Source organism: Ornithorhynchus anatinus, chromosome 17, assembly GCF_004115215.2.
Source record: "Ornithorhynchus anatinus isolate Pmale09 chromosome 17, mOrnAna1.pri.v4, whole genome shotgun sequence".
NCBI classification, from domain to species: domain Eukaryota; kingdom Metazoa; phylum Chordata; class Mammalia; order Monotremata; family Ornithorhynchidae; genus Ornithorhynchus; species Ornithorhynchus anatinus.
This window is the reverse complement of record NC_041744.1, coordinates 17,552,386-17,569,264: the sequence shown is the minus strand read 5'-3', so window position 1 is coordinate 17,569,264 and position 16,879 is coordinate 17,552,386. Positions and strand designations below refer to the sequence as shown.

The 16,879-nt window shown below is 50.9% G+C and overlaps 1 protein-coding gene across 1 annotated transcript in view; it reads left to right on the top strand.

Moving 5' to 3' along the window:
• Window positions 1-16,569, top strand: part of PAXBP1 (PAX3 and PAX7 binding protein 1) — a 31,725-nt gene extending 15,156 nt beyond the window's left edge. Inside the window, exons 8-18 of the mRNA XM_029082383.2 lie at window positions 3,502-3,625; window positions 6,714-6,813; window positions 6,924-7,039; window positions 7,926-8,125; window positions 9,219-9,363; window positions 10,020-10,141; window positions 10,605-10,681; window positions 11,849-11,915; window positions 12,530-12,676; window positions 13,541-13,695; window positions 15,114-16,569. Of these exons, the coding sequence (XP_028938216.1) occupies window positions 3,502-3,625; window positions 6,714-6,813; window positions 6,924-7,039; window positions 7,926-8,125; window positions 9,219-9,363; window positions 10,020-10,141; window positions 10,605-10,681; window positions 11,849-11,915; window positions 12,530-12,676; window positions 13,541-13,695; window positions 15,114-15,231 (1,371 nt within the window). The 3' untranslated portion in view covers window positions 15,232-16,569. The remainder of the gene's footprint in view (window positions 1-3,501; window positions 3,626-6,713; window positions 6,814-6,923; window positions 7,040-7,925; window positions 8,126-9,218; window positions 9,364-10,019; window positions 10,142-10,604; window positions 10,682-11,848; window positions 11,916-12,529; window positions 12,677-13,540; window positions 13,696-15,113) is intronic.
• Window positions 16,570-16,879: the final 310 nt, after the last annotated feature.

The following is a 16,879-nucleotide window of genomic DNA, read 5'->3' as shown; positions in this document are numbered from 1 at the left end:
TTCCCTTTTGGCATCCTGATCACTGGCTTCAGGCGCGTAGGGTCTTGAACGCCTAGGTTCCTTTGAAGGGAGGAGAGACGTTTTGGGAACTTTTCCGCTCAGTTAAGTGTTGCAACGCCCAGGAAAACCTTACTGTTCAGAAGAACCGGGGAGCAGGAAAAGCAGACCTAAAGGAAAGTGAGGCACGCTAAAGGAGAACAGTGGGCACTTAATTCCGGGCCTTTCGAAGCAAAAGACAGTTGGCCCAAGGTTTGCTAATTCAAACTTTAATAAATTAAATCGAGTGTTCTGAAACCTGAACAGCTGATAACTTGAAAATGGAAAACTTGGGCCTGCAATAGAGTAAAATGGCAAAGTCATTCACCTTTTTTTGATATTTTTTTCCACCGATCTGTACTTTGGGGGCAAGTTTTAGGCGAAATTCCATCATTTTCTCCAGGAGCGCCAGGGCTAACCTAAAGCTCCTTACATTTGTTCTTGGTTTTGGCCTTATTGGAGCAGTTTGCCGACCAGAGAAGACAGAGGGAGAGTGTAGGTATCTCCTTGGTCACTGAGTTCCGCTGTAGAACCTACTTACCTGGTCCACAGTGGATAAATTCGCCAACCCTGAAAGCTTGGCTGCTGTGGGATTTGGGGGTTTTCAGCAAGTTTGCCTGAACTTTTTGGCCAGCTCTCAAGCCTCCACGGTCCGTATTTGGGAAATCACCGGATGGCAATTCTCCCATCTTCTGTGAAAAGCGTGGCAGTGAAATTGGGCATATCAGAAAATACGGAGGAGCAGCATTCCGGGCAGATCCAAATCGGTCACGACCCCTCGACGGTGCCACTTTCCTCCCATGGCTTTGGGTGGCCGACAGAGGCCGCGTGGCTCAGAAGTGATGGCCGTTGCTCAATTGAGAGATATTTATTTATTCTTTAAGGGTATATGTTAAGTGCTTACTGTCTGCCGGGCACTCTACCAACCGCTGGGCCCGATACAAGCTAGTGAGGTTGGACCCAATCCCTGCCCCACATGGCTCATAGTCTTAATCCCCATTTTATAGGAGAGGTAAGTGAGGCCCAGAGAGGTGAAATCAGTCGATCATATTCCCGCCCACAAGGAGCTTGCTCTATAGGTTTTACGGTGACCTCCCCAAGGGCACACAGCAGAATCCAGCGCTTAGAACAGTGCTCGGCACATAGTAAGCGCTTAACAAATACCAACATTATTATAAGTGGCGGAATCAGGATTAGAACCCAGGTCCGCCTGACTCCAAGGCCCATGCTCCACCCACTAAGCCCGCGCTCCTTCTCAAGGAAAGGAACCAGTTTGGGCTCCTTGCCACTCACCACGGTCTCCTTCCTCCCGCTCAAACTTTCAACCTCTCTAGGGCCCGTGCTTTTAATTCCCTTGTAAGAGAAAAGTAAAATGAAAATGTCCAAAGTAACCAAGTGCCCCGGAGTGAATTATCCTAATCTTTGCTACCTGAAGTAAGCCACTGGGGTGATTAAGAACCGGGACCTCGTTCACGCAGTTACAGACCCCACTAGTAAAAGGAAGAACCCTCCGGAACCCAAATTACCTGTATAAAAACCAGCTGGGCAGCTCCAAGTTGGAATTCTTGGGAGCTGGTCTTTAGTTGAACTGATGTGTCTCATAATGTACCTCATAAGGTACCTCACTGCTTAATAATAATAATGATGATAATGATATTGTTAAGCGCTTACTCTGTGCCAAGCACTGTTCTAAGCACTGGGGTAGATATAAGGTATTTAGGTTGTCCCACATGGGGCTCACAGTCTTAATCCCCAATTTACAGATGAGATAACTGAGGCACAGAGAAGTGAAGTGACTTGTCCAACGTCACACAGCAGGCAAGTGGCAGAGCAAGAATTAGAACCCACGTCCTCTTGGGTGCAGAGTAGTCGCTGCCCCTGTTACAAGAAGACCAGCAGGACTTGAGCTGGCCCTTTCGAGAAGCCCCTGAGTCTCATTCAACTCTGCGTTACTCTAAAGAGTGCCCAGATCCCTCTGGGCCGTTTTTTTCCGAATCAAAATCGCAGTCATTTCGGGAAGCTGCTTTCACGTTCGGGGCCAAGTCCAAAAACTGAAAGTCGAGTCTTTCCCAGCTCACTCCATCACGGGTACCTTAATGAACGCCTCCCGTGTGGGAGCACTGCCCCCTGAGCACTTGGGGGAGTGCCATGGAGTTAGAAGGCAAGTTCCCTGCCCTCGAGGACCATACGTCTGGCCGGGGAGATGGACCCTGATCTGCCAAGTCATAACCTCTGGCTTCGTGAACTACTTTTAGGGGCCATTTTATATTTTCAGGGAGACTCATACAGATGATAATAATTACTGCATTTATGACACAGTGGCATGGCGTGCAGTACTTAGGAAAGGTGTGTTTTTTTCCTTTTTATCAGTTTGGACTGCATCAGTGTCCTATTTCCTAAGGGCTTTTAGGTCTGCAGGCGTCAGAGAACCAGGGCCCTTTCTGTGTCCCCTATTATTTATTGAGTGCTTACTGTGTGCAGGGCACTGTACTATGCCCTTGGGAGAGTACGGTACAACATTAAACAGGCACACCCCGTACCCGCGATGACCTTGCAGTGTAGCCGTCACTGTGTGAAGAAAAGAAACGGAAGAGGAGTTTAAAGAAATCTTTGAAGAGCAAGTTTGGAAATGCTATCGTTGCTTTAAAGCGTCACGGGAGCGGGCCTCCGATCGCATCCCGGAGGCTGTGTCTTAGGAGGTGCTTGAGGGGAGCGGAAATCCTGGAAGCAGAATCCCCTGGTTGCTAGGTGGATTAGAGTTTAAAAGAAACCTGGAGTATGGCCAGATGATTTGGTACCCTTAAACTGATAGGGAGGTGGTAGCATTTTATTTTGGTGTCAGTTGTATTTGCCCTGATCGGAAGTGCCTGTGAAATGCACCGAGTGAGTGTAAAAAGCTTCCATCTCGGACACCCCTCAGCCTCTGGCCGAGACCTCGGATCGACGTTTGGCGCAAGGCCCTAAGGGATTCAGAAAAGCACCAAATCCTTGGTGGCTGCTTGTTTTACCCCTGTCGGTCTCGATACGTTGATGGTCGGTTTGCAGTTTAATAACTTGTTTACAAGTCACGCTGCTACAGTGAGAACGAGTCCTGGAGTTACGAGCAGTATTTACGTGCCGAGACAGTCTGCGCGGTCCCCCCTCTTCTCCCCGCCACCCTCCCACCCCCGGGTCCGGCACGGCCGCCTACGGGGGCCAGTTCCAGGCCGGCTTGCCCTAGCCGGGCGGGCCACCCTGGCCCGCAGAGTGCCAAGACGTGTGGCCCCCCTCCTGCCCCCCGTGGGAACCGAGCCGATTTCTAAAGCGAACTCCTGCCCAGGGGGAAGGGGCCAAGCACGGCCTTTCTGCCGTCGCCGTCTCCCCCCGGAAATGGGGAACGTTCCCGGTCTCCTGGGAATTGCGTGGAGCCCCGAATGGTTTGGAACCGAAGAACCGGGTGTTACGAAATCTGTTGTATTTTTACAGGTGCCCCTGATTAACGAGCTTGAGTCCGCCATGCATCAGCTGTACAAACAGCGAGCTTCCCGCCTTGTCCAAAGACGACAAGATGATATTAAAGATGAATCTTCGGAGTTTTCAAGCCATTCAAGTCAGTCCATCTTGAAGGTTTTTATTATTCATTAAATAACCTTGTTGATTTAGTGCAGCCTCGCTGGAAAGCGGGCAGTCGCGGAGCAGAACGTACCCAGCAAGCTGCCTCGCACCCGTGACGAATCGAAAAAAGCGTTGTCCTCTCCCCGTAGCTTTTTTAAAAGTGCCGCTTCACTCAGGAACCTTCGGGATTGTTTGTTTCCACTAACGCTCTCGGCAGTTTGGTCATTCCCTCTTTAGCGACGATATCTCCCTCGGTCGCTTCCTTTGAATCACCGCCGGCCTGTTGCTCTCTCTCCCCCTCCCTCCCTTTGCCTCACTTCCACCCGTCCGAGCGGCTCTGGTCTTTGGAAATTCTGCCGCTCTCGCGGTGGGGCCAAGCTCTTTGTCAAGATCCGTCTCGGGGGAATCAGATTACACGTCGTGTTTCCAAACTGGGAGGGCCTTGGTCTTCGACCCCTAAGCCAAAAAATAAAAAAAAAAAATCCTTGCCTCTTTTTTGAGTCGGCTCAGTGTGCCCCATACTGCTAGCATTCGGCAGGCGAGGGATGTGAAGTGAACCCTGAGGTGTCGGCCCCTTGCTAACTTGGGGCAAAAGCAGTTATGCGGCATCAACGCCTGTGAGGCTGCTGTTCTTCTGACTTGGTTTTATTCTTCCTGGAATGCTGGATGTGGCGTTCTTTGTTTCGTTCAGCTGGCCAGTGGTATGCTTCCCGTTTTGAGACGAAAAGCCAAATATTGATCGTTGCCGGGGCGGGGGAAGAATGAAAATCTGGGCGCCTGCATCCACCAAGTGGTTCAAGCCGGGAGTCCACTTCACCGACCCCGGGCCGGCTCTTGTTCACAGGACTCATTTATCGCTTTCATACATCCCATCCCCTTGGCTCCGGAGGTACACCCCTCTCTAGGACATGGACGTTTTCAGGCCGTGGAAAGCAGAGACACGTGGGTGAAGTTGCCAGAGACTTGGGATACTGAAGGAGGCGGCCGTCCCCGCCCTAGAAGGGGCCCTCCCACGTTCCACAGTGGTTCTGACCTCCCACCCCCTCCTTCGTGCCCCAAAGGGTAAAGAGAGGCAAGGAGAGCAGCCCCCAGAGAGCCACGCCCAGCTCCGAGCCTCCATTTGGCCAAGGCAGAGATAGGGGGTCTTGGATGACCCCGTGCTGCCGAAGCCAGGGACGTGGGCCGCGCCACATCCTCCGGATGGTTCGCAGGCCTGGGGACCTTTTTGTGAGGGTGGAGCAGCCAGCCATTGGGATTTGGCTAATCAAGAAGGGGGAGACCCTCTGCCCACTCTGAGCACCTTTGAAGGATGGATCCGTAGCGTGTGTGGGCAGTTGGATCGGATGTTTGGGGAGCAGTTTTTTTGATGGTATTGAGAAGCAGCTTGGACTAGCGGGAAGAGCACAGGCCTGGGGGTCAGAGGACCTGGCTTCTCCTCCCGGCTCTGCCATTTGCTTGCTGCGTGACCTTGGGAAGTCCCTTCATTTAAGTGCCTCAGTTTCCTCTACTGTAAATGAGGATTAAATATCCGATCTCCCTCCTTCTTAGACTGTGAGCCCCATGCGGGACAGGGACTGTGTCCGGCCTAATCATCTTGTACCTACCCCAACGCTTAGGACGGTGTTTGACACACAGTAAGCGCCTAAGAGATTCATTCAGTCGTATTTATTGCGCACTTACTGTGTTCTGAGCGCTGTACAGATACAATTAAAGCCACTGAAAAAAGAAGTTGAGAAGCGCTTTCTTTGAAAGGGAGGGAGTTGATGAGAACTAGGAAGGTTTGAGAACAAGGGCCCACCTCCGCCCCGACTCCACATCTGCACCTCTTTGTGGTCAGTCACATGGATGAGACCAACCTGATCCAACCTGAGAGGGTCACAAGGACAAGTGGATTTCTCTGACCCTTTCCATTCTCCCACCTTTTCTCCTTGGGTGTCCATTCTTTGGTTGTGCCCGCCATCTTGACGAAAGAAGCGAAGGGTATGGAACGCATCGCTTCCGCATTACCCTGGAAACCATACTTCGAGTCGTTTCTTTCCGGAAGCCTTCGTGATATATAGGCATGGAGAAGTGATAGGCGAGCGAGGGATTTTTGCTTCAGAATCTTTCACCTGCAGCAGAACACGAGGCAGCCCCCAGTTTTCCAAACTCTCGCTTTCCCCGTTCTGTCTTATCCCGCTACTGGAGGTGAGAGGGCTGAAGGAGACAAAGTCCTTGCCCAGTTCTGGTTCTGTTTCGTCGGAATAAAGCAAGCACAGTCCGAGAGAGGCGTCCGGCTTCCTTAGCGTGGGCAGTTTAGCACGCGGCAGATGTCCGGTTCACCGGTGCCCCTTGCCTGGTGTGAGGTCACTCGAGGCAACCGGAAAAACCTTCCACAAGCTTAAATTGTGCCTTCGGGAGAAATCAAGTCACGTCCCTTCTCCCCACTGCTCTCTGGTAGAAGGTCCTTCTCCCCCCTGAGATTTGCGGCCAGGGAGACCGGGGTTGCCGCGAGGGAGCGGGAGGCCGTGGCATTGGGGGGAATGAAGCCGGGGGTGCCCTTTCCCCCTCGTCTCTCCAGAAGCTACTCTTCCGTGGTTGGAGTTAGAGAATTATCCACCCATAGTCCCGGTAGTCTTGAGTTAGGAAACTTCCCTCCGCCTGAGGCCTCATCTTTTAGTCTCGACCTTTCTTTCCTACGGTTAAGCTCGTAACCGTTGAAATCTTGCTTCAAGAACAGATGGACGCGTCCGCCTTGGCTTGGCCGAACCATTGAGATCATCTTAGGCCTTATTACGCGCGTCTAGAAAGAAGGCTTGTGATGTTTTCTATTAGCCCTGGTGCGGTGGTGGGAGGGGGGGGGTCTCTTCCAAAGGAGATTTCATCTCCTCTGCTCTCTTCCCATCCCTTTTCTCCCAGGAAAAATGGATTGGGAATTTTCAGGTTTGTTGCCCCGCAACTTGACGTTGGCCCACCGGCTGCAGTAGCATCCCAATTGTATTACTTTGTCGGTTAGAAATCTATCATAAGTTTTATTCTTTGCTAACTCTTTCCTCCAGATTGCCGATGGGAGGCTTGTAATTGGACTGGTTGGTGTCTTGCAGATAAAGCTCTCATGGCCCCAAATCTTGACTCTTTTGGGCGAGATCGCGCGCTGTATCAAGAGCACGCCAAACGTCGGATCGCGGAGCGAGAGGCCAGGAGGTACGACATCGCCTCTTCCCCGGGGCTTGGGAGTCGGAGTGGCACTGGCGGGGAGGAAATGGAGAGCGCGGGCGTTGGTCGGGGGTGTTCATGGTGTCGATGACATTCAGGACCCGGCGGAGACAGGCGAGGGAGCAGTTGGGCAAGATGACGGATCACCTCGAAGGCCTTTCCAGTGACGACGAGGAAACGTCCACGGATATCACGAATTTCAACCTGGAAAGAGGTGTGTTCCTTTATGGGTTCTGGAAGCGAAACAGAGCGTTTTGCCGTGTCGTCTTGTCTTTCCTCTCGCTCTTGTTTCTGAAGTAGAAGTGGCCTAGTCCTGCTAGTAATACCATTACAAATAATAGTATTGAACATTTAATTGTAGCCAGCCCCATACCAGACCGGTGGGGGGGGGGAAGCAAGGGCGGAGGGGAAATGGGCTCCCTGCCTCCCATCTCGCCAGACTCGGGTCCGTACGTCACTCTGCTGTCCGGATCATTTGTCTACCAGGACGTTCGGGCCGTGTTTCCCCACTTCTCGGGAAGCTCCACTTCTCCTCACCATTGGCTTAAAAGCAGTCACCTCGCCCCCTCCTGCCTCGCCTCGCTACCCCCCTACTCCAGTGCAGCCCGCACACTTCATTCCTCTAACGCTCACCTTGCCAACCGTACCTCGATCTCGTCTGTCTCGCTGCCGACCTCTCACCCATGTCCTGCCTCTGGCCTGGAATGTGCCCTCCCTCTTCGAATCCGACAGTGACTCTCCCCCTTCAGAGCGTTACTGAAGGCCCACCTCCTCCCGCCTTTCCCGACTAAGCCCTCCTTTCCTCTTCTCCCTCTTCCTTCTGCGTCATCCTCACTTGCTCCCTTCATTCATCTCCCTACCCCCCTCCAGCCCCACAGTATTCATTTATATTAAATGTCTGCCCCTCTAGACTATAAGCTCGTTGCGGGCGGGGAATGCGTCTGTTGATTGTTATATCGTTACTCTCCCAAGCGCTTAGTACAGCGCTCTGCACACGGTAAGGACTCAGTAAATGCGACTGAATGAATGAAATGGGCCACGCCGGCTGGATTCTCGTGCCTGAAGATTGGACGCCAGTGAATTCTGACTTTCTTCTTCAGATCGCATATCCAGAGAGTCCAGCAAAGTCTTCGAAGATGTCCTGGAGAGCTTCTATTCGATAGATTGCATCAAGTCCCAGTTCGAAATCTGGCGGTCCAAGTACTTCACTTCGTATAAGGATGCGTATATTGGTCTTTGCTTACCTAAATTATTTCATCCTCTAATAAGGTTGCAACTTCTTTCTTGGACTCCCTTGGAGGTGAGAAGCTCTGAAGGCAGTCTTTTATTGAATACCTTCTGGAGTGAAAACAAAAATTGATTTTGGTTGAGCAAAGGAGTAAATGGGGTACCTGGTTCTCTGCCCAGCCTGCGTCCCGAGCTGTCCTCGGGAGGGATTTTTTAAATCTCTGGTATAAATTCTGGAGATCCAGCCTGGCAAGCAGCATGGGCTATTAGAGCACGGGGCCTGGGAACCCGAGGACCTGGGTTCTGATTCCGGTTCCACGACCTGACTGCTGTGGTTCCATGGGCAAGTCACTTAACTACCTTGCGCTTCAGTTTCCTCATCTGTAAAATGGGCATTAAAGCTCTGAGCACCATGAGGAACATGGACTGTGTCCAATCTGATTAGCGTGATCTACCCCAGCACTTAATACAATGCGTGGCACATAGCGAACACTTCACCTTTTAAGTCCCAGATGAAAGATGAAAGACATTTTCAGGTCTGGCAAGTCGTGGTTTCTAAGGGGATGGACGCAATACGACTGAGCTATGGCGAAGTTTAGTATATGTCCACCATGGGCCACTGAGGGAAAAGATACCCGGGGGTTGTGCTAGGACTCTACAGCCTAGTGAGGTGGCGGGAAAGATAAGCATCAACGAGTAATATCAGCGCACACTCAGAGCGATGAAGACACGGGGGCTGTGCGGGTGATGAGGAGAAAAGCACCCAAAAGACCTTTCTCCCTTTGTGGTTCTGGAATATGTCTTCTGGAGTGCTCCCCATTGGTTGCCCAGATGTCGCCCCACTAGTCTTGGTGAGCTTGCTGAGACCCCCCTTCTCTACGGGGATAGCAGATGGGAAAACGAACCCCCGGTCCCAACTTGTGGAGTTTCGTGGCGGCCTGCCTCCCGAGCCCAGCTGTGATAGTGCCCAACGAGCATCTCAGTGGTTTTTAGGGGATGCCTGTCTCCCCTTGGATTGAACGCTTCGCAGGCTGAAACCCCCCCACTTCTCACCCCTCATCTCTTCTTTCCTCCTTCCCGACACACACACACACACACACAGAGCAGCAGCAGCAGCGACTGTCACTGGGGTCACAGGCTCACTTTGTTCACCTTGGCTCCCGCAGGCTAAATGCCGGGACTTCGAAAGCATGCTGTGGTTCGAGTCGTTGCTGTTTTACGGCTGCGAAGAGCAGGAGCAAGAGAAGGAGGATGCTGACGTGGCCCTGCTCCCGACCATTGTGGAGAAAGTGATCCTCCCCAAGCTGACAGGTGGGCTGCTTCAGAACACGTGCCTGCAAGGGGGCGCTCTCTCTAACAATAATAATAATAATAACAACAATAATAATGTGGTATTTGTTAAGCGCCTACTATGTGCAAAGCACTGTTCTAAGCCCTGGGGGTGATTCAGGGTGATCAGGTGGTCCCACGTGGGGCTCACGGTCTTCATCCGCATTTTACAGATGAGGTACCTGAGGCCCAGAGAAGTGAAGTGACTTGCCCAAAGTCACAAGCTGACAAGTGGCAGAGTCGGGATTAGAACCCATGACCTCTGACTCCCAAGCCCGGGCTTTTTCCACTGAGCCATGCTGCTCGCTCTCTCTAGAGAGTGTGGTGTAGTGGATAGAGCAAGGGCTGAAAGTCCTGGGTTCTAATCTCTGCTCTGCCACTTGTCTACTGCTTGTGGCCTTGGGCAAGTCATTTCACTTCTTTGAGGGCCTGAGTTCCCTCATCTGTAAAATGGGGATGAAGACAGCGAGCCCCATTCGGGACAGAGACTGTGCTCAACCTGATCTGCTGGTCTCCACCCCAGCACGTAGTAAGCGCTTAACAGATAACACAGTTATTATTATCCAGACAGAGCGGCACGTTGCGCTTGGGACTGGTGGAGGTCGGTGTTTGATGGGACCTTTTTTTCATCCCCTTAGGAATCGCTGAAAATACGTGGGACCCTTTTTCGACGACGCAGACGTCACGGATGGTCGGGATCACCCTGAAGCTGATCAACGGCTACCCCTCGGTGGTCAACGCGGAAAACAAAAACACCCAGGTGAGACCGTGCTGGGTGCCCCTGACCCCTGGGCCACGGGCTGGCATGGGTCACCTCCCTCCTTCACACGGGGGCCGGGGGGTTGGCGGGCTTGCCGCCTCGAGGTCTCGACTTCCCGGCCCCGGGGAGTGGAATCGGAGGAAGCGTCGTGAAGTTATCCGTGGGAAGACCAGAACCGAGTTTTTAAAAGGGTAATGGAAGGGATGATGGGCAGGGAACTGACTAGGGAATGTGTGGAAGACCCCGTCGGTACCACGAGGTCGTGCAGGTCGCGACGTCCGGTGGCCAGTTTTGGTGCCCGATGAGTTGCCCTTCTGCAAAGTTAGTTTCAAACACCGAGGCGTCTCTGTGCCCCACCGCTGATGGCGGAGCCCGCTCTAGAGTCGTCTTGCCCCCGCTTGGCTCTTGGAATTGCCCCCGAGGTTGGGGGTGGTCCCCACAGAGCTTTATTTGTGCTTTGCAGGTATATTTAAAGGCACTTTTGTTAAGGATGCGAAGAACTTTGGACGACGACGTGTTCATGCCCTTGTATCCTAAGAAGTAAGTAGTCCTTAAGGTGTCCGAACCAGGCTGCCGGATTCTTAAAACGTCTCCCCGGCAGTAAGGCCAGGAAAGCAGCGAGGCCTGGTTGGAAGACCCGGGTCTGGGAGCCAGAGGGCCTGGGCCTAATCGCGGCTCTGCCGCTTTCCTGCTGTGTGACTTGGGGCCAAGTCACTCAAAATCTCTTGGCCTCCTAAAATAGGGAGGAAATAAATGTTCTCCCTCCTACTTAGACTGTGAGCCCCATGTTGAGCAGGAACTGAGTCTAAACGGATTATCTTGTACCAGCGCTTAGAATGGTGCTGGGCACCTAGTAGGTGCCTAACAAGTGTCACAGTTATTATTTCAGCTAATTCCGAATACAAAGATGTAGACAGCAGTGTGCTAGACAGTAACATAAAGTAGTTCCTTCTCTCTGTCTTGCTTATTACGAGAAAGTTATCAATGTGTCAGATTTCACTGAACAAATTTAAGTGCATTTTTACTGCTAGTTTAGCAGGCTCCCACGTAATGGGAGTGCTTTCTCCACGTCAAGTACCGGTGTACGAGATCATCAGATGGGGACACGGTCCCCGTCCCACACGGGACTCGCAGTCTGGTCTTCTCCCCATGTACGGAGGAGGAGTCGGCCATCCGTAGGGGACCCGGGGACTGGAACAAGGACACCCAGGCAGCCCCGAGGCAGAGCTGGGATTAGAACTCGGTTCCCGACTTCCGGGCCAGTGTTCATTCTACTGGGCCATGGATAAGAGGCCACAGCCTCTTGGGAACATCTGTTTTCTCTTTTACTTGCCTCAGAAGGACTAGTCCTAGAGGCGGGGGAGAAATCTACTTGGAAAGTTAAATTATTTTAAAAGACGGACGACTTTTGAAAGTGACCAATGATAAGTTTTTGCTTTGAAATCCTTCTTCTGAAATGAACTTCATGCATTAATGAAGCTGTTCATTGTAAATAAATAGATCTCTCTATCAATGTGTGTACTGTCCAATAACTTAAATTGTCAAATGAAGGTTTAAAAATATCACCTACTTGAGTCTTTAGTGTTTCCTTTTCTATTGCTTTCTTTTGAGTACTTGGAATCATCCTTAATTTTAAATGTTGTTCTTTCGTGAAGTCTTTAAGAAACAATATGTAATATTACCCTTTTTTTTCCCTCTCATAATTAGTATCTTGGAAAATAAAAACTCTGGGCCTTACCTGTTTTTTCAACGCCAGTTTTGGTCGTCGGTCAAGGTAAGTGGCCTCTTCTACCTCTCCCTCAGTTCCCATGCTACACCTTAAAAATAATTCTAGCGATACTCGTTTCAGTGCCGTGAATTCCACGGAACTCCAACCCCTCGGGCCACCTCCTCCGTTCCCAGTGTGCCCAGTGGAATTCCTTTCCCAATCAGTCAGAGAAATGGGAGGCGCTCCGCTGGTGCCAGGCAGAGTCAACCCCTTGTAGAGGAAACGGGCCATTGAGACCAAGAAGCAACTGATGCAGGGCGTTTAAGAGTGAAGGCGGGATCTGGATTCCGACCCCCGGGCTTCCTCGTCAGCCAAACTGGGAAAGTCGGTGGGAACGCCACATGAGGAGCAGGGGGGCTCATGGCTCAGCCCTGGCCCTCCGCTGTGACTCGGGGACAAAGATGGAGACAAGTCTTTTCTGTATTTAGATAACAAATAAACACGTATTTTCTGTCCCTCCATTTTTCCCGAGAAACGTTTTACATACGATGTGACTGTGAACCCTGTAGAAGTCTCTCAGAAAGAACCGGAGCAAATTGTAAAATCGTTCAGTCAGTATTTATTGAGTGCCTTCTGTGTGTTTGGGAGAATGGCGTGTTAAATCGACTTTCCCTTTGCAGTTGTTAGGAAACTTTCTGCAGTGGTACGGAATCCTTTCCAATAAGACCCTCCAGGAGTTATCCATAGATGGCTTGTTAAATCGATACATCCTTATGGCTTTTCAGAACTCAGAATGTGGAGATGACAGCATCAAAAAAGCTCAAAATGTAAGTTAAACGGTCTCCCCGCCAAAAGCTCGTCCTCAAACTTTATACATAGCATCACCCCGTTTGAACCACCACCAACCAGTCTAGGCAGTCGGTGGCTCTGTCGCCTAGTGCTCATCATCTTTCTCGATATCTGCCACGGGTTTTAAAGGGGTAGACTTGCTGAAATCCTTCATTCAATAGTATTTATTGAGCGCTTACTATGTGCAGAGCACTGTACTAAGCGCTTGGGATGAACAAGTCGGCAACAGATAGAGACAGTCCCTGCCGTTTGACGGGCTTACATCCGTTCATTCAGGGTTTCGTGTCATATTAATCGAGCTCTTACTGTGTGCAGAGCACTGGGCTAAGCTCTTGGGAGAGTAGAGCTTCTAGACCGTAGTCAGGGAAGGCCTCTGGGAGGAGTTGTGGGAATTGGCCGAGGGCCTGGGTTCTCTAGCTGTGTTTCCTAGAGCGGCGGGGTTGTCAAACTCGGTTTTGTTGAGGGGGAGGACATCTCGATGGGGAAGCCGTCGTGATTCTACTTCAGCTCAGACCCCGGATTTGAGGAGAGCAGCAGCAGCAAGACCACACCGCTTCCCCCCAACCTCCCTCACGCCTGTCCCGGCTTCCCGCCCGCCCTCTTCTTCCCTGCTTCTCCCCTCTCCCCCCACCGTGTCAAGCTCTGTTTTTCCAGAAGGAACAGTTTTTCCCTCAGTGTTTTTAACATTTGTGGGGGGGGGACCAGATAGCCTTTTGGGGGGTGCTCAGGGTTTGACACCCCCTGACTTGGAGGCGGGCTTGCAATCTTGCTTGCTGAGTCTGATTTTTGAGACTCTTTTTTGAGCAGTTTTTCTCTCCCTGCCCTTATTCTCTTCCTTCTAGGTCATCAATTGCTTCCCTAAACAGTGGTTCGTGAACCTGAAAGGAGAAAAGACTGTTTCCCAGTTAGAAAACTTCTGTAGATACCTAGTTCACCTGGCAGATACAATTTATAGAAATAGCATCGGATGCTCAGATGTAGAGAAGAGAAATGCAAGGTAATGGTTCAGTATCACCTAATGAAGAGAAAAGCGGGGGGATAGGGACTTGGGCAGGGGAGGCATTTCTCATTGATCATTCAATGGGAGGGTGACAGGGTTAGGTCATCCAAAAGGAAATATCTCTGTGGGTGGGCACGGCAACACAGGAGTCTCATAGCAGTTGTTTTCTTATTTTATGTTATCATCATCATCATCGTTATTTCACTTATAATCAGGTTGGTCACAGTCCCTGTCCCACATGGGGCTCACAGTCTTCATTTGGTGGGAATAGGATTTAATCCTCATTTTATAGACTAGGAGACCTGAGCTGGAATCCAGATCCAGTAGAATCCAATCTAACTCAGTTCCCGCCCCGCGCGGTGGGAAGTTTCCCTTTCTTATGAGGGAGGGAGAGAGGGCAAGTAATTGTGGTGTGGGACAGGGTTGGTGTCAGATTTTCTAAAAGTCAGTCCGTCCTATTTACTGAGCGTTGACTATGTGCAGAGCACTGTTCTCAGCACTTGGGAAAGTACAGCACAACAACAAAACAGACACATTCCCTGCCCACAACGAGCGTAGAGTCTAGAGGAGGAGACAGACATTAATATAAATAAATCAACGTACATAAGTGCTGTGGGGCTGAGAGGTGGGATAAATAAAGGGAGCGAGTCAGGATGATGCAGAAGGGAGTGGGCGAGAGGAAAGGAGGGCTTAGTCAGGGAAGGCCTCTTGGAGGAGATGGGCCTTTAGTAAGGCTTTTTAACGGGGGAGAGGAATCGCCTGTCAGATATGGGAATATAACAGAATTTGGTAAGGCACGTTTTCTGCCCACAAAAAGTTCTTAGAGTCTAGAGGTGGGACGACTCTTCTTATTCCTCTGACCGAAATGAAGTCCCCTGGACGGAAAAGAAATTTTACCAGGTGAAATCAATCAGTTGTATTTATTGAGCGCTTCCTGTGCAGAGCACTGAACTAAGCGCTTGGGACAGTACAGTGTAACAGAGTTGGTAGGCGTGTTCCCTGCCCACGGTGAGCGTGCAGTCTAGTGAAAAGATTACGGCTTGGAAATGGAGCAGACCGTAATCAGGTGGTATTCGTGCGGACTCATTTGGTTATGTTCATTCATGCAATAGTATTTATTGAGCGCTTACTATGTGCAGAGCACTGTACTAAGCGCTTGGAATGGACAAATCGGTAACAGATAGAGACGGTCCCTGCCCTTTGACGGGCTCACAGTCTAATCGGGGGGGAGATGGACAGACAAGAACAATAGCAATAAATAGAATCAAGAGAGCAATGTATTTCACTTTAGAACAGTATCGCTAGAAACAAGTAATTACAGGAATTCCTACATTATAAGCTTAAAGGGAGCGGTAAATCGTATCCGTGTTGCCAGATGGTCTTTGTCCCTTACCATTTTTTCCCTCAATCCGCAGAGAAAACATCAAGCAGATCATCAAGCTTCTCGCAAGTATTCGAGCTCTTGACCACGCTCTCACGGTGGCAAACGACCACAATGTCAAAGAACTGAAAACCTTAATTGAGGGAAAATAGAACATTTCACCAAGAATAACGTCACTGGAGCTTTAGAAGCCTTATTCCTCGTGTAATTTTTGTATATATGTAAAGTTTCTTAAACTGTATAAACTGATGATCCTTGTTTTAATACAGAGAGCATTCTTATATACCGTAATGCATCCCTATCAGGAAAGTTCACTTTGGGAAAAGGAAATCCCCAAAGATGACTTTCAAGCCTAGGAATAGCATTGTCCCGATCGCCTCTCAAAAAGCCACATTTTTTAACCTCCCCCCAACCGGTCAATCAGCCGTCTCCTGGGCTGCTTGTCTCCAGCTAAATTGGCATGTCAGATGTGTAATCATGTGCTTAGATTTTTTACCACTGTGGAATCCCTTGCCCTATGGAAATTATAGTGTTTTTTTTTACAATCGGAGATTAAATTTTGTCATTACCGAGTTCTTCAAGTAGAAAGTTGTCTGGGGGACTTGTCCGCAGTGTTGAAGAAATAATTTTTAAAAAAAGGGCTAGAATAACTTGGAAAAACGGTGTCGATGGAGTGGCTTGAATTGGGCGCCTGGAGATCTGGAGATCGCAGTCCAGCTGTCAAATTTCACATTGACTTGCTCGGGGGAATCGTTCCCCTCCCCTTCTTGGACCGTAACGTCTCGCTCCCCGGATCCGCCACGTTTTTTAAAGGCGATCCCGGACATAACTCTAAACAAGTTTCGGGTCTTTGGCTGCAACCCGGAGCTTTGACCCGGTCACGAGGAAATACGAAACTCTGAGTCGCCGCAGTCGGATCAGCTACGGTCCCGGCCAGAAGGGCCCTCCGTGCGAGAGGATGGAGAGGAGATCTTTTCTTCCAGGATTTGGGATGGGCTCGGGAGGGAGGGAAGGGAGTGGCTTAAGCGTCTAGCCCACGGCCTCGAGGGAGCGATGCTGCCGGTCCTCTCCAGTAGCTGTAACTCCCGGCTCACAGTACGACTTGTCACTCCCCGATTCTGTATTTTCGCGAGCGGCATTTTGGAAAATGGACCGATCTGGTTGTGTCACTGATGGGCGGTAGCCAGATGGAAGTGCCCCTCCGCCCTGAGTCGTTGGGGCTCGCCTGCAGGGCGAGCGGCCGGACCGTCTGTTCACCCCGTTTCGGCCTCGTGGAGGACTCGTCTCTCCCGATGATTCCGCCTCTCTCGGCTCCCGGAGAGTGCTCCGACCCATCCGGGAGCAGGAGCCGGCCTCCGCCCGGGCCGTCAATGAAGAGGCTGAAGCATTTGCGTCCCGAACGGCGTTTGGATGAACCCGTTGGACTGAAGCGATCCGTTTCTCAGTATCCGCTCGAGGAATTCTGTCAATAAACTTGTCTGTCACTGGAACGTGTTTCGATGTTGCCGTCGAGGAGCCTGTTCGGGTGGTGGAAGGAAGGAAGGAGCCCATTCGAGCGTGTCAGAAAGGAGGACCCAGCTCCTTGCACAAGCCTGTTGTCCAGGGCAGGAGTGGTATTTATTGAGTACTTGCTGTGTTTAGCGCTTGGGAGAGTACGGTACGATCCGGGGGCTCTGCTCCCTGGTTTGGGGTAGAGATTTGCCTGAGGAAAAGATGAAGATTTTGGCTTTTCCCTCCTTGGAGATTGCCGGCGGGTGGGGGTCTGGAAGCTCTTCGGGAAAGTGCTAGTCAGTACACGGA